This window comes from Callorhinus ursinus, unplaced genomic scaffold, assembly GCF_003265705.2.
Source record: "Callorhinus ursinus isolate GAN/ISIS: 27379988/994484 unplaced genomic scaffold, GSC_fseal_2.0 scaffold35, whole genome shotgun sequence".
Taxonomy (NCBI): Eukaryota; Metazoa; Chordata; class Mammalia; order Carnivora; family Otariidae; genus Callorhinus; species Callorhinus ursinus.
This window is the reverse complement of record NW_027397097.1, coordinates 2,503,852-2,525,037: the sequence shown is the minus strand read 5'-3', so window position 1 is coordinate 2,525,037 and position 21,186 is coordinate 2,503,852. Positions and strand designations below refer to the sequence as shown.

The following is a 21,186-nucleotide window of genomic DNA, read 5'->3' as shown; positions in this document are numbered from 1 at the left end:
GGGCAGCAACTCCCATTGGTTGGGAGGGCTGGGCAGGCGGTGAGGAATTCAAATGTGGGAGGAATTAGCTACAAAGCACCCCCTCTGCCCTTCCACAAGGCAGAAGGAGCTTGAGATCCTCTAGAGAACAGGCTTGGCAGCTGATTGGGTCCTAGGGGCTACTAGTAGGGGTGAGCCCTGGGCCCCTGGGGCAGCCCCTACCCACCCTCCTAATCCCTTGGCCTTTCTCTTCCCCTCTCCTCTCTCTGTCCTTCCTGCCTCTTCTCTTTGAACCTGAGGATGGGCCTCCAGACTTGGGTCACTCCTTCCTCTTCCTCTCCTCCCCCAAGCCCCCTTTCCCACTGGCCCCCCACTCCGGCTTAGGCTGACCCTCCCCTCCCCCCCCCCCAGGCTCTGTGTGCTGCAGTCACTACCACAGACCTGGCTGAGACCCAAGCTCTCCTGGGCTGTGGGGCTGGGGTCAACTGCTTCTCAGGGGATCCTGAGGCTCCCACGCCCCTGGCTCTTGCCGAGCAGGCAGGCCAGATACTGCAGATGGAATTCCTTCGGAACAACCGGACCACGGGTGAGTGGCCAGTGGGACTGTCCACCTCGAGGAATGGGGCCCCCCTGCTGCCACGGTCTGGCCCTTTGATGGGGTGCTGGGTGGGGGTCCGCCAGAAGCTGTGCATGACCCTGTGAGGTCAGATAGACGTACCACTTGAGCTGTGATTGCGGCTCCTTGAGGGGCCCTGGTACAACAGCGTGTGGCTTGGGGTGTGTTTGGGTTTGCATGTCAGTGTACATTTGTGCGTCTGGCTTCCCCTTCCTATGTGTGTCCCTTTGTGTCTGTCTCTGCATCTCTCTTTCTGGATTTGTGGGTCCCTCCCTGCCCTGCAGTGTGGGCCTTGAGGGTGGCATCTGTGTGCCCATGTCCGTGCATCTCTGAGCCGCAGTGGATCTATATCTCCTTGCCCCTGGGGATGTTGAGGGCTTTGGGGTTTGTGTAGCTGCAGAGTATCTGAGTTGCTGTGTGGGGGTTGCATTTCTCTGTGTGCGAGTGACCCACGGCGACGGCAGCCTGTCTGCTGCTTTGTCTGGGCGGGGCTCTGTCGCAGACTGGGGTTGGGTCCCATTGGGCTGTCCCTCTCCAGCTGGGTGAGGAGGGGAAGGTGGGGGGTGAGCACTGCTGGTCATGGCTCAGGGCTGGTCTCTGGGGCCATTTCCGAGGACCAAGGGTGGAGCTCGGCGGCCAGAGCTCGGCTCACGGCCACGGGTGGGTGGGGTGTGCAGGGCTGGAGCAAGCCCAGGTGTCCAGGGAGGCACAGGAGACCACCCAACTGGCTTGGCCTTTGGGACCGCTGGGAGCAGGGCTGGAGCCGGGCTGCTTCCTTAGGCTTTGCATTATCTGGGACAAACCTCTTTCTGGGGATTGTTAGTGAGTTTGCCTAAGACTCCTCATTCTAGTATGCTTGCCCTGCACCTCCGCAGAGAGAATGGGTTGGGCTGGGCTGGGCTGGGCTGGGGAGTCAGGAGGGCTTCCTGGCAGGGGAGGTACTGGAGCTGGGCCTTGGAATTTGCACAGGTGGGGGAGAGGTGGAGAATGCCTTGGGCAGAGCCTGGCAGTGAGAGCCTGAGGGTGACAGTCATGGGGCTGTGACTTGAATGTAAGCTAGGTGGGGGTGAGGGGGACACCCTGGGATGGCGAGCATGAGCAGCCATTCCTCCCCCCCCCCCACACCTTCCCTAAAGAGGTACCTCGGCTGGAGTCAATGAAGCCCCTGGAAAAGCACTACTCAGTCGTCTTGCCAACTGTGAGCCACAGTGGCTTTCTCTACAAGACTGCTTCAGCCGGCAAGCTGCTGCAGGACCGTCGTGCCCGGGAAGGTGGGTGCCGGGCCAGACCCCATTCCTGCCATGGCATTCTGGCATGGTGGCAGGGCCAGAGAAGCCAGGGCAGGCTGGGCTGGTGGACCCATGAGGGTGCCAAGTATACTGTAGCAGAGTCACCCTAGAGGGCTTCTGGGATATAGTCTCTGGGACAAGTAGATGCTTAATAAACGGGCCAGTAGGGGTGGGAGTGGGGCCTGGCACTTCAGAGCAAGTCACTGCTAGAGTTCCTTTAGGCTAAAAAAGCCATTATTGAGCACCTGCTGGTTGCTGGGCATCTGTCATTTGGAGCCAGACGGAGCTAAGCTTAGAGCCCCATCCCTTTGTCATCTCTGCCTTCCATTTGCTCCCCAACTCAGTACAATCCACAGTCCTTCCCACGTCCCACAAGGACCTGCACGTCAGCCCTCCTACCCCATGACCTGTGACCCCTCTCCCCTCACTCGCTCTGCTGCAGCTTTACTGGCCTCCTTGCTGTTTCTCAAACATGTGCATTCACTTCCCCCAGGGCCTTTGCATTTGCTCTGCCCCCTGCCTAAAATGCTTTTCCCCAAGATATCTGCATGATCAGTCCCCTCACTTCAGTCCGGCCTCTGTTTAAATGTTACTCCTTAGAGACCTCATCCATGACCATTTTATCCAAAAGAGCATGCCCTATTTACCCTACTTTTCCCCTAATTTCACACCACTTAGCTGACATTAATTTGTCTGTTTATAGATGTGTCCAGTGGGGCACAGAGAAACACTGGACACATCTATAAACAGACAACTTAACACTCTATAAGCTCCCCTTGGCAACCACTGTAGCCCCAGCACCTAGAACAGCTCCTAGCACAGTGGGCACTTGGCAGACGTTGCGGGACAAAGAGTGACTGAGGCAGGGCTGGTGCTCCTGGAGGGGCCCAGCCTGTGGGGGCAGGGTCTGGGATACACTGCCCTCAGATGACAGAGGTCATATCCTTGCAGACAGGACTGTGGGAATATTGTTGAGACCATTGCTCTGCATCCCTCAGCACCCCTCTGTGAAGCCCTCTAGCACCCAACGAGATTTCTTTGGCACTCTATGCTGTTCACCACCTCACTGCCCTTGGGGCAGTGCCCCTAGTCTACCTCCCTCTGCCTGATAATGTCATTTATGTAACTGCCTGAGTCATCCTTTTTGCCCTGGGTGCCAGGAAGCTCTGAGACAGTGTGAAGCTCAATGCTGTGAACTGTATGAGCCTGCATGGCCTTGACATTCTGTTCTTTCTCCTGCCTTTCCTGGTCCAGATTCCCATTTCTTTTCTTTTCTGGGATCTTGTCAGTTTCCTCAGAGCCATTATAGGAGGGGACAGAGTATAGAGCAATGGGTGCCACTGGCAGGGGAGGGCGAGAGCGTGGGGTGGGCATGGAAGCTTCCTATGGCATGCAGGCTGGACTTGAAGGATGGAGGGTGTGGGTGGAGGGAACAAGGTAAGCAAAAGTGGGGAGGGTGAGGTGCCCAGGAGTGGTCGGAGAGGTGGCTGGAGAGGTGGGTGGGGGCAGACCCAGCAGGCCTTGAGTGCCAGCCTAAGGGGTATAGGATAAGGGGAGGGGGGCATGGAAAGGTTTTGAGCAGAGGAAGGACAGAGCCTGGTTTTACCTAGATCACTTTTGAATCTTGGAAGAAGGGAGACTAGGAACCAGTGAGGAAGTCACTGCAGCAGTCCAGGGGAGAGGTGTGGGCTGGGCTGGGGTGGCAGGCTACAGGGAGGAGGGTGGAACTGGGGAAAGCTTGTGAGTGAGAGTGAAGAGGACAAGGGTCAGGTGGGAATGGGGACCCAGGGAGGATACAGAGGTGGTTTTCAGGGGAGGGTGGGGGCTCCCTCATGTCTTCCCTGCCCAACTTCTCCCCAGAGTTCAGCCGACGCTGGTGTGTCCTTAGCGACGGGGTCTTGAGCTACTATGAGAATGAGCGGGCAGTGACCCCCAACGGGGAGATCCGGGCCAGCGAGATTGTGTGCCTGGCAGTACCCCCACCTGACACCCACGGGTGAGCACCCCTGGGGCTGAATCACAGACTGTTATTGCCGTAAGGTCTAACCCCCCATTGAGGAAACGGAGATAGGCCCAGAGAGGGGCAGAACCTTCCCAGGGGCACACAGCAACCTGGGGCTGGAGCCGGGTCTCCTGAGGCCCCAGGCTGGGGCTTTCCCACCACCTCTTAGGGGGCCAGGAAAGGACAGTGGGCAGGGGGTGGAGGCAGGGCTGCGTGGGGTGGGTCATGGCTGGGCTGGGCGGGCCTGAATCCTGGCTTGTGTATCTGCAGCTTTGAGCACACCTTTGAGGTGTACACAGAGGGAGAGCGGCTGTACCTGTTTGGGTTGGAGAGTGCAGAGCTGGCTCGTGAGTGGGTCAAGTGCATTGCTAAGGTGGGCCTGGGTTAGTGGGCAGGTGTGGGGAGTCTGACAGGGCCCAGGGTAGGACCTCCTGGGTCCATGTACCCATGGGCCCCAGCTCCCCTACCTCATGAATGGAGGGAGCAGACATAGGGCAGGCTTCTTGGGCCAAGGGCCCGACATAATCTGCAGTCCCCTAGCTGGGAGGTCAGGAGACCTGTGGAAGAAGGGCTGTGGGCCTTGCACTCCACTGGTGCTCAATACATGTTTAATAATGAATAACAGACAGAGCCATCTTAGGATGGACAGTACTGACTCCAGAGGGAGTGAGCTCCTTGTTCTGGAAGAAGGAGACTGCAGAGCTCTCCCCTGGGGACCAGAGCCAGGTGCCCTACGGGGTCCCCCTATGCTGTGAGGGCCTGTGACTCTTATTTGCTTGATCAGTCATCTGTGAGCCTTCTGATGGTCAGTCCTTTGAGCCCTGGGCACCCAGCTGAACCAGTCTTGGTCCTGGCTCTTCGGTGGTTCCTTTGCTGGTGGGGGAGACAGATGGGGCCCAGACAGCAACAGTACAGTTATCAGTGCTGCAACAGAGGGCAGAGGAGGGTCATCCCTGAAGGTGTCTGGGAACATTTTCCAGAGGAGGACACATCAGAGTGGGTATGAAGTGGGGCATGATACCTGAGTTCATGAACTGTGCTGGGTTCTGCCCTGGGGAAGAGAGAGGAGATCGCTGGGTGAGAAATTGGCATGCGCCCACAAGCCAAAGAGCTGGAGGGTCCCGGGCAGGCAGGGCTGTTGGCTGATGCAGTCTCCTCGGCTACCTTCCCTTTCTCCTGGCCTCCACACTAGGCATTCATACCTCCCTTGGCTGAAGATCTGCTGGCCCGGGATTTTGAGCGGCTTGGGCGCCTACCCTACAAAGCTGGCCTGAGCCTACAGCGGGCCCAGGAGGGCTGGTTCTCCCTCACTGGCTCTGAGCTCCATGCTGTCTTCCCAGAGGGACCCTGCGAGGAGCCGCTACAACTTCGGAAACTGCAGGAACTTTGTGCGTGGACCCATCCCTGGGCCCCTAACTTCTAGGGCACCCTATCCTGGGCTCCCAGGCCCCCAGCCCCTCCCTGGAAGTCTGAACTCTACCCTGGCCTGGCTAGAAGGAGCCAGCCTACCCTCTTATGTCCTCTCCTGTCCTTGGGGTATATCTCAGCAACTCATGTATTGGGGGGTGGGTCCCAGGGACCTCTGTACCCAGAGAGCCTCAGGAGGGAGTCGGTTGGGGACCATGAACAGGGCCTCACCTCGACCGGCCCCTCCACAGCCGTCCAAGGGGACAGCGAGAACCAGGTGCTGGTGCTGGTGGAGCGAAGGAGGTGAGCCCTGGACTCCCTGGGGGGCTCTGAGAAGCCTGGAAAAGTCTGAGAGGCTTGCGGGGGGTTCGGGCAGGGGTAAGCCGCCAAGTGACCGACTCTCCCTCCCAACCCAGGACGCTGTACATCCAGGGGGAGCGACGGCTGGACTTCACGGGCTGGCTGGGGGCCATCCAGAAAGCAGCGGCCAGCTCGGGGGACACGCTGTCGGAGCAGCAGCTCGGAGACTCAGATATCCCCGTGATTGTGTACCGCTGTGTGGACTACATCACGCAGTGTGGTGAGCCCCGCCCCCGTGACACAGGCCCCGCCCCACCCAGCGAGACTGCCCTCCTGCCCGCCCCCTCCAGGCCAAGCCCCGCCTTCCCAGGATCGCCCTGGCCGTAGCTGTGAGGTCCCGCCCCCGGCTCAGTCCCACCCCTCTCCAGGCCTGACGTCGGAGGGCATCTACCGCAAGTGTGGGCAGACGTCAAAGACTCAGCGGCTGCTGGAGAGTCTGCGGCAGGACGCTCGGTCTGTGCGCCTCAAGGAGGGGGAGCAGCACGTGGACGATGTCTCCTCAGCACTCAAGCGCTTCCTGCGAGACCTGCCCGATGGGCTCTTCACTCGCGCCCAGCGCCTGGCCTGGCTGGACACCTCAGGTGGGCCCCGCAGTCCTTGTCCAGCCCGAGACCCAGGCTAGTGCTGCTGGCTGGGCCACTTCCATCCCAGGATTCCCTCCCTTCCACTCCCCATCCATGCGCTTGGACGCTTGGACGAGGCATGCCCAGGGGACAAGCTCCAGTTCCCCTCCCTTCCTCTGCTGCTCCTTCCATTGTCACTCTAAACAGAACCAGGAAGTGCTGTCCCCTGGGATGAGAGGCAGAGCCACCGGAGGGGTGGGACAGGGGAGATGGCTCTGGGGGAAGGGGGGCTTCTTGACCTGATACATCTCTCCCCACCCAGAGATTGAGGATGAGGAGAAGAAGGTCTCCAGGTACAGAGAGCTCCTGGCTCGTTTGCCTCCAGTCAACCGTGCCACAGTAAAGGCCCTTATCAGCCACCTGTACTGGTGAGGAATGTACTATTGTATGGCTCTGGGGGGGATGGGGTGGGAAAGATTCTTCTACTCCCAACCTGGCCAACTGTCCTCTCCTCAGAACCAGGTAGGCCTTGGGAACTGAATGTTGACTTTTGAGGTGCCCTGATCTCGGAACTTTGTCTCCCAACTTACTTCCTGCAGGGGTTTGGGGGGGTTGGGGAGTAGAGGAAGTTTCACCTAGGACCCAGGGGACCATGGCCACATCTCCCAGCTTCCCAGCTCTATTCCTCCCCAGGACCCAAGACATGGCCAGAAAGACTATTCCCACTTCCCCTTAACTAGTGGTGCACTCTGACCAAGACCTTCCCTGGCCTGACTCCAGGATCCAGTCATGGACCTGCTTGGAACTGGGAAGGTGAAGTGGGGAGGTTCTGGACTGGACTTCTCACTCAAGCCTTCTGTCTTCCCCTGTCCAGCGTCCAGTGCTTCTCAGACACAAACCAGATGAACACACACAACTTGGCTATTGTGTTTGGGCCTACACTCTTCCAGACCGATGGGCAGGACTACAAGGCTGGCCGTGTGGTGGAAGACCTCATCAGCCACTATGTGGTGGTGTTCAGTGTGCGTCCTTGGCCAGTGGGCAGTGGAGGGCAGGGATGAGCCTCTTGCATGGCAGTGATCATCTGTGTCCCCCCCCCCCCGAAGGTAGATGAGGAGGAGCTGAGGAAGCAGCGGGAGGAGATCACTGCCATTGTGAAGATGCGTGTGGCTGGCACTGCCAGTGGGACCCAGGTGAAAGACAGGGCCTGGGTGAGGGGGCTCGGGACAGCTGCCTGCACCCACTGCCCAGACCTCTAGCTCAGCCCTGTCTCCTCACAGCATGCCGGTGACTTCATCTGCACAGTGTACCTGGAGGAGAAGAAGGCAGACACAGAACAGCATATCAAGGTGGGCGCTAGGGACCTAGAAGCCAGGGGACCAGGAAAGTCAGGTTGGGCCAAGCATAGGCTCAGGTGACCAGGGGAGCAGAGCTTCCATCCCAAGGGGGATCCCTCTTTTGGAGCCTGTATGTGGCTGGTGCCAGGGCCCATCTCTTTGCCTCCTTCCTACCCAGCTCCTCAGGAGCACTTAGAGACACTCCCCCAGCATCTCAGGACTCTAGAGGACCTGAGGGCTGGGCTCAGCCCCTGGATCACACAGTGAGGTTGGGGCAGAGCAGGGGCAGGGGTGGGGGGGCGGGCTGACCTCTTCCTTCTCTGCCACCGCAGATCCCGGCATCCATGACAGCTGAGGAGCTCACCCTGGAGATCCTGGATCGCAGGAATGTGGGCATCAGGGAGAGGGACTACTGGACCTGCTTCGAGGTCAATGAGAGGGAAGAGGCAGGTGGGTGGCCACCAGGGTTGGGGCAGAGTATGGCATGGCCCGTACCTGTCTGGGCTGCAGCCCACAGTGTGGCGACAGTGGTGGCCAAGGGAGTGTTGGAGGATGGATGCTGCTGTCCCGCTTATCTCAGTGACGGCGGTGATAGTGTGCTGGCAGGGGTTGAGGGGATGGCTGTAATGTGGCTGATGGGAAGGGCAGTGGAGGAGGTATGACGATGCCTTCTCGGTGTCAGAATGGTGTTGCTTGCGAGGGGGGTGGTGCTGAATTTGTTAATGGGATTGGCGATGAAGGGAGTAGTAGTGGTGATGACCACGCAAGAGGGATGGGGCGGGGTGGGGTGTGGTGGTGTTTGTGAGGGTGGTGGTGATGGTGGTGTGAGGGAGCCATGGTGGTGAAGAGGGTGACAAAGGCATTTTAGGATGAAGGATGGTCTGAATAGCAGTGGTGGATGAGGGTGTATCTGTTCCCGTGATTTGTTGAGTGCCAGCCACTGGGCTGGGGAGCCAGACACACCGTCCCTCCCCTCGCGGGGTTTAGCGTGGTCTGGAAGGGACATGAATGCCGTGATCGTTGTGATAATCGTACAACTAAGGCTGTGATCGTTGCGGTGCAGGAAAGGGCCACAGCACCACCGGAGTTTGTAACAGGCTCTCCAGCTTTGGAGTCCCTGCGCTGGGAGGTGAAGACGAGTAGGAGTTACTTGGTAAAGGGGGAAGAAAAGTGCCTCCGGGCAGTGGGAGCAGCACAGGCAAAGGCCCTGGGGTAGCCACGGACATCACCCTTTCGAGGAGCTTGAGGTGGCAGTGAAGGGGTCGTGTCATGGGGTGGGGCTGGAGACGGAGACAGAGGCGGCCACCGGGCCTGACCACGATGCAAGGGTTAGGGATGGGAGTTTGGAGAGGTTGTTCCTTGCTGTTGGGCAGGGAGAGTGGGGGCAGGGAATGAGACACACGCTGGAGATCACATGGAAGGCCACGGCATTAGTCCAAGGACAAATGGTAACATGGGCCAGTGTGGCAACAATGATGGACAGGAGCAAAGAGATTCGACATATGGAGGGAAGATGGGGAGGCTTTGTTTCTGGCTTGAGTGGTTTGGTGGGTGGTGTTTTCCTTGATGGGGACACACAGGAAGGATCGCTGGCTTGCTTTTAGACATGTGGGTTGGAGCAGCTTTGGTCCCAGCCAGATGTGTCGAGCCTGAAGCTTGGGGGTGGAAAGGGCGGTCCTGCTGGTGGCATGTGACGGTGCTAGTAGGCGTTGGGAGTGGACGGAGCCCGTGGACATGTAGGTGATACACGTGCACGCTAGTCCTTGGTGCTGTGAGGCCCCGTGGTAACAGCAGGTGTGACCTCTCCCCAGAGCGCCCCCTGCACTTTGCGGAGAAGGTGCTGCCCATCCTGCACGGGCTGGGCACAGACAGCTACCTGGTGGTGAAGAAGCACCAGTCCATGGAGGCCATGCTGCTGTACCTGGGTAGGTGGTGCACCTGTGGGGGGGGGGTGCTGTGCCCATAGGGCTGGGCAGGCTGGTGGATCCCTTCATCTGGAGCAGGGCTGGGCAGGCTGGTGGGTCCCTTCATCTGGAGCAGGGCTGGGCAGGCTGGTGGGTCCCTTCTTCTGAAGCAGGGCTGGGCAGGCTGGTGGGTCCCTTCATCTGGGGCCTGGGTGGGAGCTGCTGGTGCTCGGCAGGAGCCACTCAGGCAGAGGGTGCCTCGCGGTCAGGCCTCATTGGTGGTCAGGACAGGCTGGGGTGGTTTTCTTCATCCTGGGACCCTCCACTGGGTGTCCGTGTCCTTGGGCCGGGGGTCGGGGCAGCCCATGCCCACTCCAGTCTTCCCCCCAGCCAGCCATGTGGGTGACACCAAGCACGGCATGATGAAGTTCCGTGAGGACCGTAGCCTCCTGGGTCTGGGCCTGCCCTCAGGTGGCTTTCATGATCGATACTTCATCCTGAACAGCACCTGCCTTCGGCTCTACAAGGAGATCCGGGTAAGTGACCCCAGGGGTCCAGCCGTGCAATGAACACTGGCACCCAGGTGTGCTCACACACCTGTTCACAAACATTTGCCAGTGTCTGTCAGTGGGCGCATCCCCATCATGGGGCGCAGGGGGATGGCACAGTGGCGGGGGAGAGCTAGAGACTCTCAGGACCCTTCTGCGATGGCCCTCGGTGGCCACTCTGCTGTGCCCCGTGGCCCCACCAGGCTCTAGCACCTGGGTGCCATCACATCAGGTTCATGCAGCCTCGCCTGCGCCTGTGCCTTGTTGTGGCACCTGCAAGAACATGCTACATGGTGACAGTCCCCACTTGCGGCCCCTGTAGGCCCCGCCACCTCACAGGTTGTCCCTCCTCCATGCCCACTCTGTCCACATGCCAGGTGTCCTCCCACATCTTGGCACCCTGCCTCCCACATCTTCTGTACGTACCTGCCACAGCCCACCACTGCACACACTGTCCTGGCTCTGGACCTGGACCTCCTTCTTCCATAACCCTGATCCTCTATCAAACAGAGCCAGAGGCCGTGGAGCGGGGCCCCTGAGACCGTGAGTAGCTGTGGGCCAACTGCCAGCTTCCTTACACCGCCTGGGGGCCAAGCGAGCCTGGTGGGAGCGTGGGGACACAGCCAGGGCTCTTGGCCATCCCCAGGCATGGTTCCCTGACCCCTTGCCAGTCAGTACTGGCTCCCACCCTGTGGCTTGTGGCCTAGCTCCTGCCCTTCCTCGCCAGCCCTGCCCCAGAGTCCTTTCCCCAGGGTAGAACCCCCATCAGTGTGATGCTTTGTAGCTTTCCAGAGGACTCCATGTGGAGTCTGTGGAGCCAGGAGCGGAGGCCCCCAGGTTTGAATTAGAGTCTGATCCTCATCTTCCACCAGCCCTGGAGCCATCTTTCCAACCCTGCAGAGTTTCCAGCCTATCAGAACGCCTGTGCCCTCCCCCCCGCCCCGCCCTGATCCTACAATGCTGGGCTGGGACTGCCTAGGCTTGTGGTATAATCCCACCTGGGGTAGGAGTTCCTGCTCAGCCTCCCTGGCTGCTTGCCAGCCCTTATGTGCACACCCCTGGGAGACGGGAGCTTATCCACTCCTCCCTTGGGACTGCGCTGTTCCTAGAGGGATAGTTCTGCCTGGGAGAAGGCCCTTCCTTGAGTCTTGCTGAGAACCTGCCTCCTATGATGGCCCTGTGGGTCCCAGCTATGCCTCAGGGGCCACAAAGCATAGATGTCTGCAGAGGTGGGCAGCAGAAATGTGTTTCCAAGCCCAGGATTCTAGCCTGAGCTCCCAGAGCTGTCTCTACCAGTCAGCTTCAGAGATTCTGCCCTTCCTGCCCCTTGCCTCTCCTGAGTCCACTAGACAGGCCTAGCTGCCATGGAGGGGGCAGAGCAGCTAGACTAGGACCCTCACCTCCCTCTCTTTGCACATTATACCTCTCTTAATGCAGTCTGGGCTCCTAGAGACCCTTGTGGGGAATGCCTTCTCTTCTCTCCTTTGCCTCCCTCTATGATTACTTACTTCTGGGTCTGTTCACCCCTCCAGTCAGTCTCCCTTGGCTCTGGGATGTTATATCCCTGATCCTCTCTTTATATGAGCCCCTTGGCTCAGAGCAAGACCATCACTGTGGGCAGAGGAGGAGGATGGCCGAGGCACCTGGAAAGGCACCTGCTGATCCCTTAGCACGGAGGGGAGAAGCAGGAGACTTAGAAGAAGGAAAAAGATCTAATGTTTATCAAGCTCGATTGGGTGCCCAGCCCTCCACGTACTAGGACACGTAATCTCGTTATTGTCCTGCAAGGAGGGATATTGTCCCCATTTCACAGTCAAGAAAACAGGCTTCATGTGACTTGCCTAAGGCAGTCTCTAGATGGTAGCCTGGAATTCAAACCCAGATTTGTTAGCATCAGAGTTTAAGCTCTTTATTCCCTGAAATAACAGGAATCAAGGCCTCAGCAGCTGAGCTGCTCAGTGCAGGGCCAAGTGGTGCCCTCCGAATGGCAGCCAGCCCCTCCGCCCTGACAAAGCCCCAGGAGGGTGTGGTTGGGCTACTGAGGTGTTGGTAATTCTGGTATTTACTGGTTTATGGTACAACAGATCGAGTATTTGAAATATTTGAAATTGGGACAGTACCCGGCAATTCAGGATATGTAAATGGAAGATGCTTCTTCCCAGGCATCTTTCCATTGTTAAACACCTTGGAGAGTCACATTCTTGAAAAATCTTGGTTCCAGCAGAGGTCTTTGAGCATCAAGGGGTGAACTTTATTCTCTTCCAGTGACCTCATACCTCAGCGATGCTGGAAACATGAGCTGTTTGATTAGAAACGAAGTCCCACCTTGACTGATGTCCCCCTCCCCGCCTCAGCCACTCTCCTGTCACATGGGCGCCACGCATACGCCGCCCCCGCCCCCCCGCCCGCCCGCACACACCAGAGCCTGAGGAAGTGGAGGTCTGAGGAGTTTTTTTTGAATTCTCAGGGAGCCACAGCCTGGTTTGAATTCCTTGATTCCCACAGTTCTCTCCACACCCTGACTGGAACCGCCGTCATTCCTGTGTCACACCCACGAGCCTATTGCTTCCACTTGAAGCTCACTCTACCCCTTGCTTCTGGTTCTCTTTCCCTGGCACCCACAGATCAACTTCTTCCAGGCCCTCAGCCTGCTTTCCATTCCCTCAGCCTGCTGCCTTCCTACTTGCAACCTGGTTTCCCCCCCCCCCGCCCCGTCCTGCCCCGAGCCTGCTGTTTTCCCTGCCTGCAGACCCATTTCTTTCACGACCCCTGTCTCAAGTCTTTTCACCCCCATAACCCGGTTCCTTCCAACCTGCTGTCTGACGTCTTCAGTGCTCTGGGCCTGGCTTCTTCCCTGCCTGCATGGAGGTTTTCTTCCTTGTTGTATTCACCCACACCGTGTTGCCCGGTCTCCGCAGCCTGATTTCCCATCCCGCTGCCCCGTGTCCTCCTGCCTGCAGCCCGGTTTGCTCCAGGCCTTCTTGGGCGCATGGCCATTGTCAGGTCAGATGCTATGTGTGGGAGACATAGGGTTTTCCCATCAGGGCCTTGGTTCTCAGGGAGGATCAGGGTAAAAGCAGGGCAGTAGGCCCTAGTAAGTCCTCTTAAGCGATATCCCCTCTGACAGCACCCAAGTCTCCCCTCATCCCTAGGCAGCCCATCCTTTTGCAGCCTCACAGGGAGTCTACCAATCCCCGAAACTTTCCATCTCCCTGGCCATCCTCTAGTCCCCTGTGGAGCCATGCCTGGGGGTGGCTGGGAGCAGTGGTGGGAGCAGGGTGGAGGTGGCTCAGTCTTTGACCCCCAGCTTTGGTTGTAAGTGAGTCCCCTCCCCTACCATCCACCCTGGCACCCGGCTGCTGCCTGGGGTGCCTGGTGGGGGCAGGGCTTGGAGCAGGTGGCCCCCAAAGCAAGAGGAAGGCTCATTAGCTTGACTCCCAATCCGCCTCTTCCTTCGCGGGGGGGCGGTCACTGCTCCCATACCTCTGCCTTGGGGCCAGCCTGCTCCTTCCAAGGCCAGACCCATGTGCAGAGAGGGGGCCAGAGGTGTGCTTGTCAGTGATCTGCTGCCCCTCCCCAGTACATCAGTCTCTCCCTGCCTGACCTAGACCACTGGAAAGTTCTTCCTTTGGTCTACCAAAGAGCCATCCTGCTTCAGCGTGAGTCATGAGCCTTCCCCTGGTGGAACCCAAGAGCTAGTAGCTGTTCACACAGTCAACCCTGGAGCCTCCGTGGGGTGGAGAGGGGTGAGGAATGAATAACCAGAGACAGACGCACCAAAGCAGCCAGCTGGGGCTCTCAGGTCCTACGCGCTCGTTCAATTTGGTGCGGAGGGCGATGTGCAGACTTCTCCCTCCACAGACAGTCTGGGTCAGCTGATGCTGCGAGTCCATTCTCCGGTTTGCAGGGCAGCAGGGAGGGCCTGGGGATCACTGCTCTGTGTCGTCCTGCGGGGACAGCCGCCGTGGGGACCGCCGCCGCGGGGACTGAGGGTTGACTGTCTGATGCCGCTGCAGGGAGAGAGGCCTGGGGGGCTCAGTTGGGCTGGATCATGAACAGGAAGGGCTTTGTCTGGAAGGCTTCCTGGAGGAGGTTCCCTGTGCTGGGATGCAAAGAGGGCTGGGGAGAGGGAGGTGGGAGGTACACAGTGACCCCAATTCCTGCCCCGACTGACTGAGTGCCGTCCTCCTGCCCTCCCCCATCCCAGAGTCACCGGCCTGAGAAGGAGTGGCCTGTCAGGAGTCTCAAAGTCTACCTGGGAGTGAAGAAGAAATTGCGGCCACCCACCTGGTGAGCTGGGGCTGGGGCCTGTGAGAGCTCAGAACTGATTGGGGGGTGGGGGGCTGGTGGTTTGAACTTGACAGGGGTTGGTACCATAGTTCTGAGGGTATGGTCTCCCAGACTCTCAGTCCCACCCTAGACCTGCTGAATCATGGACCCTGGGGGTGGGGCCGGCAGTCTGTGTGGTAACAAGCCATCCAGGGGACTCCGATGCTTGCTCATGTTTGCGAACCACTGGCCTGGATTGAAATCCTGTCACCCACTACCTCTGAGCCCTGTCTGTGCCTCACTTCCCACATCTGTAGAAGGCAGAAAACAATGGTACACCTGTTTCAGAGGGTGGTTGTATGTTTTTGAGATGGAAAGTGATGCATGGCCAGCCACTATTGTTATTAATCGCAGCCGCCAGACCTGGTTTCCTGACTTTCTCCTCTCCTCCTGCAGGCCATGCCTCGGTGTCCCGCAGGCACTAGGGCAGGCCTGGGGGTGGGGTGGGGGTGGGGAGCTAGGGGCCTGAGAGGCTGGTGCGGGCTGAGAGGAAGAGGCAGTGGCCAGAATGTGCTGTGCTTGCAAGAAGGCCCTGACCTCTGCTCCCTGGCTGTGTCCTGGGCACCTGGGCTGGGAGGCCTACGTGGGCTGGCAAGTGACTCCACCTGCCCCTCCCCTGCAGCTGGGGCTTCACAGTGGTGCACGAGACTGAGAAGCATGAGAAGCAGCAGTGGTGAGTGAGGGCCCTGGCCTGAGACCCCAGGCTGAGGAGGGATGGTTGCGTGTCCCCTTTGGTTGGGTCCCTTCACTGTCCACATCTGTGCCCTGCCCCGAGGCCCTGGGCTGGGGAGACAGGCAGGGTGTTCCCTGCTCAGCCTTGGCAGTGTCCAGATCTGTGCCCTACCCCGCAGGTACCTCTGCTGTGAGACACAGATGGAACTCCGGGAGTGGTTTGCCACCTTCCTCTTTGTGCAGGTACCAGGTGGAGGGTAGGGTCCTGGGAGGCTTCCGTTCTGGGCAATGGGTGTGTTTGTTTCTTCACTATATAGGCCACCAGTTGCTTCAAGGAGATTTTAAGTTGCCTTTAACTCATTTGTTTGTTCGTTCACTCAGTAAGCCCTTCCTGGAGGCCACACTGGTCCAGCCCCAAGCCAGGCATGCTAGAGACAGAGGGTGCAGACCCCCTCACGCACTCTCCAGGTGGAAGGGAACACAGACCTCGAAGTGGCCTGTTCAATAGCCTGGTGTGATCAGCGTGTGGAGACAGAGAAAAGCCCGGGGACCCTACCTGGGGGAGGTGGCGGGTGGGTGGGGAAGGCGGCAGGGAGGGGGTGTCTCGGGAGCTGAGTCTGAGGATGACGAAGCCTTCACCCTGCAAAGGCGGTGGTGGGGGGCGGCTTCTAGGCAGAGGGAACAGTTGATGCAAAGGCATGGCAAGAGAACTACAGCTTGCCCGGCAGGGTGCAAAGAGAGAAGTCAGGAGTGCCAGAAGTTGACGCTGGAAAGGAGGGAGTCAGGAGCCAGATCTCAAAGAGCCTTAAAGGCCATTCCCAGGAAGCCGAATTTGACCTAGTCAGCAGTTTGAAGGGAGAGTCTGAAGCGAGAAAGTGGTGTGTAGGTTTGCGTCGGCAAGGGCTCATTCTGGAATCGGCGTGCAGGGGAGGAGGAACTGAGGGAGTCAGGTGGCCGCTGCAGTGGGCCAGGTGGGAACAGGCTAGGAAGGGCTTGGAGCCAGCGCCGGGCCGGGGTTGGGGGAGGGGGGTGGACTCCAGCCATAAATTTTAAATGAGAGCTCCGAATTGTTTGGGGAAAAGGGAGACAGAACTGTACCAGGGCCCTAAGCTGAGTCCTTTTAGCTCTGAGCTTCCTGGTAGTCAAGCCTAAAGGGTAACAGGTGGATTTCTCGGTTCCTGGTGAAAGGAGGCACACACACGTTCCTCTAGAACAGTTTTCTTGGCGTTGCATTCTTGGAGCAGTCTGTGGACCTGGAGGTGGGAGTTTGTGGAGTAACATCACTGGCTGCGTTTTGCCGGGGATACAGTCATGCTCTCCTCTCACAGCTGCTTCTCATACTGACTAGGATCAAAGCTGAGGGTGTCACCTCAGCTCATAGCTGGAGGCATTTCTGGGAAGGGCGGGTGGGCCCGGAGCTGAACGTCCAGGTGAGCTGAGTGCCTTCCTTTTATCTGCTCCCCAGCACGACGGCCTGGTGTGGCCCTCGGAGCCCTCCCGTGTGTCCCGGGCAGTGCCTGAGGTCCGACTGGGCAGCGTGTCCTTGATCCCCCTGCGTGGCAGTGAGAACGAGATGCGCCGGAGTGTGGCCGCCTTTGCTGCTGACCCGCTTTCTGTGAGTGGCTTTCAGCCCCTGCGGGCAGAGGGCCGGGGCCTGGCTGGGTCCACTGTCCACCTGAGTCACCTCTCCACTTCTCCTGATTGCCCCCCCGCCCCCTCCCTCCGTCCTCCTACCGATCCTGACAGGCTCTTTTGGTTGGCGTAGTTCACAGGAGCCCCGTCTTTGCCTGGCCCTGGGGGACCCCAGCTGACCTGAGCACTCCCAGGCCAGCATTACAGAGTGGCCGCCGGCCCCTGTGAACTTTCACAAAGTGCTTATGGAATCTGGGCTTCTGTGCCTTCCCACAGCTCCTCCGCAACGTCTGAGCGCGTGGCCTGAGCAGCCCCTGCCTCTGGGACTCTGCTGCCATGAAGCCTTCCTGTTCCGACACCCTCATGCCCTACGTGCCCGGTGTGAGCCAGCAGGGGGCGCATGAGGAAGCTGCACCCCCCCACACCCCACATCCTGACTGCAACACCGGGTTCCCTGGCCAGGAAGTGGAGGGCAGCAGGGTCTGCCTGAGGAGGAACCCCTCATGGGCTCTGTCCAGGTGCTCAGCCCTCCTGGCTTGGCCTTGCTCCCCTGTCCAGGGGAGTCACCCACCCTGAGTTTGAGGAGTTGGAGAGATGGGATGGGCGTCAGTCAGGAACTCTGGGGGCCACCATCCTTGCAGAGGCCCAAGGCCCTGGGGCCCCGCTGGAAGGGTGCCCACCCCCTTGTCCCAAACTCCGGAACAGCAAAAAGTGGATGCTCTAAAGGAACACTCAGCTGGGATGGGGAGGGAGCTCTTGGGTATGTCTCTGTGGAGCCTAGAGCTGGGCCTGGGGGACCTCAGGAGCCCCCTCCAGTCTAGGCTGACTGGGAGGGCCCAGGCTGCCTGGTGCCCCTTCCCCACTTTGGGGGCCTTTTGATAATATAAATATATCTGTATATTTTATCCTATGTTGCTGAGGCCTGTGATTGGATGGGGGTTTTAGGTGTTCTGGTGTAGGGGGGGCCAGGAGTTCAGGAGGCCCAGAGGTGAGTGCCTAGTGCCGTGAAGCTGGGGGGGGATCCTGGGTCCTGAGCTGTTTAGCCACAGGCAGAGCCCCGGCCCAGCTCCATCCATCCCCATTGCACGCCTGTGCAGCCAGGCTGGGGAAGGCTGGTCCTGACCCTGGCCAGGACAGACCCCAGCTGGAGCGAGCCCCTTTCCCTGCTGCAGTCTAGAGTCTGGGCCAGGGCCTGGGTGTAGCCTGTGAGGGACTCAGGGCAGCCGCCCACCAGCCCCTCTGAGACACAAGGTCACAGAGTCACAGGAGCTTTATTAAATTAGGAAGAAGAGTCTCAGGTGTCCCTTGATGCCTATGCATGCCCCTTCAGAGGTGGGCCCTGCCTTACCCCAGGAGGCTGCCCTCACTGGGCACTGCCTGGTTGTCTCCTCCAAGAAGACAAGGCCCTGGCAAGTGGGGGAGATAATGAGCTGTTCAGAGACCTATTTGGGACTCCCTGGGAAGGGGCCAGACACCACATTCCTGCCTCTGCCTAGAGCCTCATTACCGGCCTCTCTCCAGGGGCTCAGCAGGCAGACAGGCTGACCTCCCAACCTTAGCCTCAGCCAATGGGGCCTGGGCAAAGGGGGTGGAGATGGGTCACATGACCTCTGATTAATAGGATCCAGCTCTGGGGAAGGCCAGTGTATGGATGGCGTCTTGGGGACCTGAAGGTTGTTCCAGGCTCAGCCTCTCCCTGAGAAGAGGAGGTGGATGCCAGACTGGAATGGGTTTCCTGGCCAGTTTCACAGGCTGGGGCTAAGCCCCTTGAGTCTCCCCTTCTTACCTGCCTGCAGCTGGGACAGGATTATTGTCCAAGTGCTCAGGGGCTGGAATTCTTCCCTGGATCTGACCTTGGACTGACCAGGTGGTTCTGAAGCCTAGAGAGAGGGTGGGTGAGACTGGAAATGCCCCAATGCCAGGAGGCCAGGGTTTACTGCCCAGGCTCAGGGATTGGCTGCAGTGACTCAATTAGGCCACCAGGGGGCAGCCACGGATAGCTCAACGTTACTGGTCCCAGAAGAGGTTCTGGAGACCCCAGTGTGGCTGTCCTGGCCCAGGCCTTGTTCTGTTGGAGTGTGGGGAGAGATGGGCCCTGCCTTTGACTCCAAGACTAGTGATATTCTGGAAGGCAACACTGAGTGCTTTGGACTCCCATGATCTAGGAGCCGGAAAGAGAGAGTAGCCCTTTTCCAAGTACCCACTGTGGGTCAGTACCTGTGCTCTGCACTGTCTCCTTCTGGCAGAGGAAGAAAGGCTCAGAGAAGGGAGGTGACTTGCCCCAAGGTCACATAGCTCTCCTGAATCAGGCCTGGGGTCCATTTCTACAATCCCACTTTCAGTGGGAGAGGGTCTCCCTCTTCCACATCCCTCCTGATTTCAACTCTTCTCTCTCCTCTTATAAGTGGCCCCATATGTTCCCTGGGAAAGGGGATCTGAACTGTCAGGAGTTAATGATAACTTAAAGTGCTTTCCCTTGGGATCGGGGACGACGTCCCAACAGGAGCCTTCAGGCCTCAACCTTAATGAATTATGGCAATGACAACAGATGATGGGTGGATTAGGGCAGGAGGCTCTGCTGGTCTTGGTCAGACGGATTCCTAGAAATGGGGCCTCTTGGGACCCTGAGTGGTTTATATTCACATACTTGAGGTTGGGATTGGGGGGAGGGGGAGGGTGTGTGAAGATCCCAGAGCTAGACCTGCTGAGGGGTGGGGAGCAGCTCTTTCTGGAGGAGGAGGTGCCCCCAAGCTGGCCCTGAAAACTGGAAGCCTTGCTAGGTGCCCATGGTAGGGAGGGGTGCAAGCCAGGGTGAGGGTGGGTTGAGGTGTTGGTAGAGAAGGACCAGGTGACCCAAGTCTGGGCCTGATCGCAGGGGACCACGGTGAGCCCTGGGAGAAAAGGCTGTGGCAAGTCAGTCTGGGTGGTGAGAGCATTATGGAGGGAGAGGGAGGAGGGAAGGGGGGAAGGGCTGGGTGATGGAGTGGGATGTCTGTCTGTCTGTCTGTCTGTCTGTCTCTGCTACCTCCTTCCTGCTCAACCTGCCCACCCTGCAAAGTGTTCAGCAGCCTTGGAGGGCCTCCAGGCCTCGGGAGACCCCCAGGCTCTGCAGGAAATCAATGGGACAAGGGAGGGGAAGATGGGCCCTGCCTCCTCCTTCCCCCAGATCCAAAGGATTGGCAGGAGGCCTGGAGCTGAGGCTTTCTCACCTGGCCCCGTGCTCTGGTGGCTCCCGAGCCCCCTGCCCACAGCTCGCTGTTTTGGAAAAACATGGGTGTGGATGCTAGTTGGGCAGATACCGACGCTCCTGTGTATAAGCTCTGGAACCTTGGCTGAGTTCCTGAGGTTTCTGATCCTCACTGTTCTCATCTACTTTGGAGATATTAATAGTACCTACTAATGGGAGGATTAAATGAGCTAATATGTGTGAAGTACCAGCACTATCCCTTGATAATCCCCTTCCCAAACATGTCTGGGGAGACATAGCATCCAGAGTCTTCTCCAGGCCTAATATCTTTTACTTCAACAAGCACTTCTTGAACACGTACTTTGTGCAGAGCTTTACTGGACACTGAGGGGAAGCAGATAAGTAAATGCTGGAGGCGGGGGGAGAGGGAGCCCTTCTGGTAAGGGTATTGATGAGGAAAGACTCCACAGAGGAGGTGAAGCTACAAAGATGAGCAGATTTTTACAGGTGGAGTTAAGAGGGAAAGGAAAGGTGTCTTCAGGGGAGGCAACAGCATGAGCCAGGGGCAAGGTGATGTGACCCTGCAGTGAGCAGCCCATTGTGGGTGCAGCTCAGTGCCCCGGGGCCTATCCCCCATGCCTCTGGTGTTGGAGGCTTTGCCTTTCTTGCCTCTTAAATGTAACCACATCCCAGTCAAATGGGCTCCATGGGGTCTTCCCTCAGCAGAACAAGGAATCATTCCTATTCCTTTAGCTAGCTCTATGACCAAAGTGTGATCCAGGCCCTAATCCGGGGGATGTCTGTCTGTCTATCGCACATATACACATAAGCACGGCTGGCATGAACCTCCCAACCTCTCCTCCAATACGACACTTCCTTCAGGAAGCTCTTCTGGATTGTTCTTCCATACTGTGCATACTTCGAGCATGTGGGCCTGTGCCCAGTCACTTGGCCCCAGCCAGGGACAGGCCCGGGGAGGAGCTACCGGAGCAGGGCCCCCTGGTCAGCCCGAGCTGGTCCAGTACTGGTGTGTCCCCTCTCCCATGCCACGCTGAGCTTGTGGAAATTTCCACACTTTCTTTGCCCTGGTTACAGCTCCCCCTGCTCTGTTTGTCACCCTGGAGACCCAGTGGCGCGGGCGCACACATGCCGCACACGTGCGCTCATGCCCTGCACACCTCAGCCTGCACTTCCAGATATGCTCGCGCACGGCACGTGTCTGAACGCCCCCACAACAAAGCTCTCTAGGAAAATTGCCCCCACCCTGCTCCTCCTCCTCCACTCTGTCCTCCCACCACCAACCACCTCAAAACACTGAGACCAAAGAGATGGGCTGGACGGCCCTCCCACCACTTGTCAGC

The 21,186-nt window shown here is 58.6% G+C and overlaps 1 protein-coding gene across 10 annotated transcripts in view; it reads left to right on the top strand.

The window, feature by feature from the left end:
* Positions 1 to 17,543, top strand: part of ARAP1 (ArfGAP with RhoGAP domain, ankyrin repeat and PH domain 1) — a 62,429-nt gene extending 44,886 nt beyond the window's left edge. For 6 of the 10 annotated variants that reach the window (XM_025894212.2, XM_025894215.2, XM_025894214.2 and 3 more), the window contains 21 exons: positions 391 to 565; positions 1,732 to 1,866; positions 3,745 to 3,880; positions 4,157 to 4,259; positions 5,079 to 5,274; positions 5,545 to 5,596; positions 5,710 to 5,873; positions 6,022 to 6,234; positions 6,539 to 6,644; positions 7,091 to 7,238; positions 7,323 to 7,409; positions 7,497 to 7,565; positions 7,886 to 8,003; positions 9,365 to 9,478; positions 9,848 to 9,993; positions 10,516 to 10,548; positions 14,213 to 14,295; positions 14,957 to 15,007; positions 15,186 to 15,249; positions 16,472 to 16,621; positions 16,915 to 17,543. In XM_025894212.2, the coding sequence (XP_025749997.1) occupies positions 391 to 565; positions 1,732 to 1,866; positions 3,745 to 3,880; positions 4,157 to 4,259; positions 5,079 to 5,274; positions 5,545 to 5,596; positions 5,710 to 5,873; positions 6,022 to 6,234; positions 6,539 to 6,644; positions 7,091 to 7,238; positions 7,323 to 7,409; positions 7,497 to 7,565; positions 7,886 to 8,003; positions 9,365 to 9,478; positions 9,848 to 9,993; positions 10,516 to 10,548; positions 14,213 to 14,295; positions 14,957 to 15,007; positions 15,186 to 15,249; positions 16,472 to 16,621; positions 16,915 to 16,932 (2,361 nt within the window). In that variant the 3' untranslated portion in view covers positions 16,933 to 17,543. Of the gene's footprint in view, positions 1 to 390; positions 566 to 1,731; positions 1,867 to 3,744; positions 3,881 to 4,156; positions 4,260 to 5,078; positions 5,275 to 5,544; positions 5,597 to 5,709; positions 5,874 to 6,021; positions 6,235 to 6,538; positions 6,645 to 7,090; positions 7,239 to 7,322; positions 7,410 to 7,496; positions 7,566 to 7,885; positions 8,004 to 9,364; positions 9,479 to 9,847; positions 9,994 to 10,382; positions 10,549 to 14,212; positions 14,296 to 14,956; positions 15,008 to 15,185; positions 15,250 to 16,471; positions 16,622 to 16,914 lie in introns of those variants that run through there. The other 4 variants (XM_025894216.2, XR_012374495.1, XR_012374498.1 and 1 more) reach the window with 4 other exon arrangements.
* The last annotated feature ends 3,643 nt before the right edge of the window (positions 17,544 to 21,186 follow it).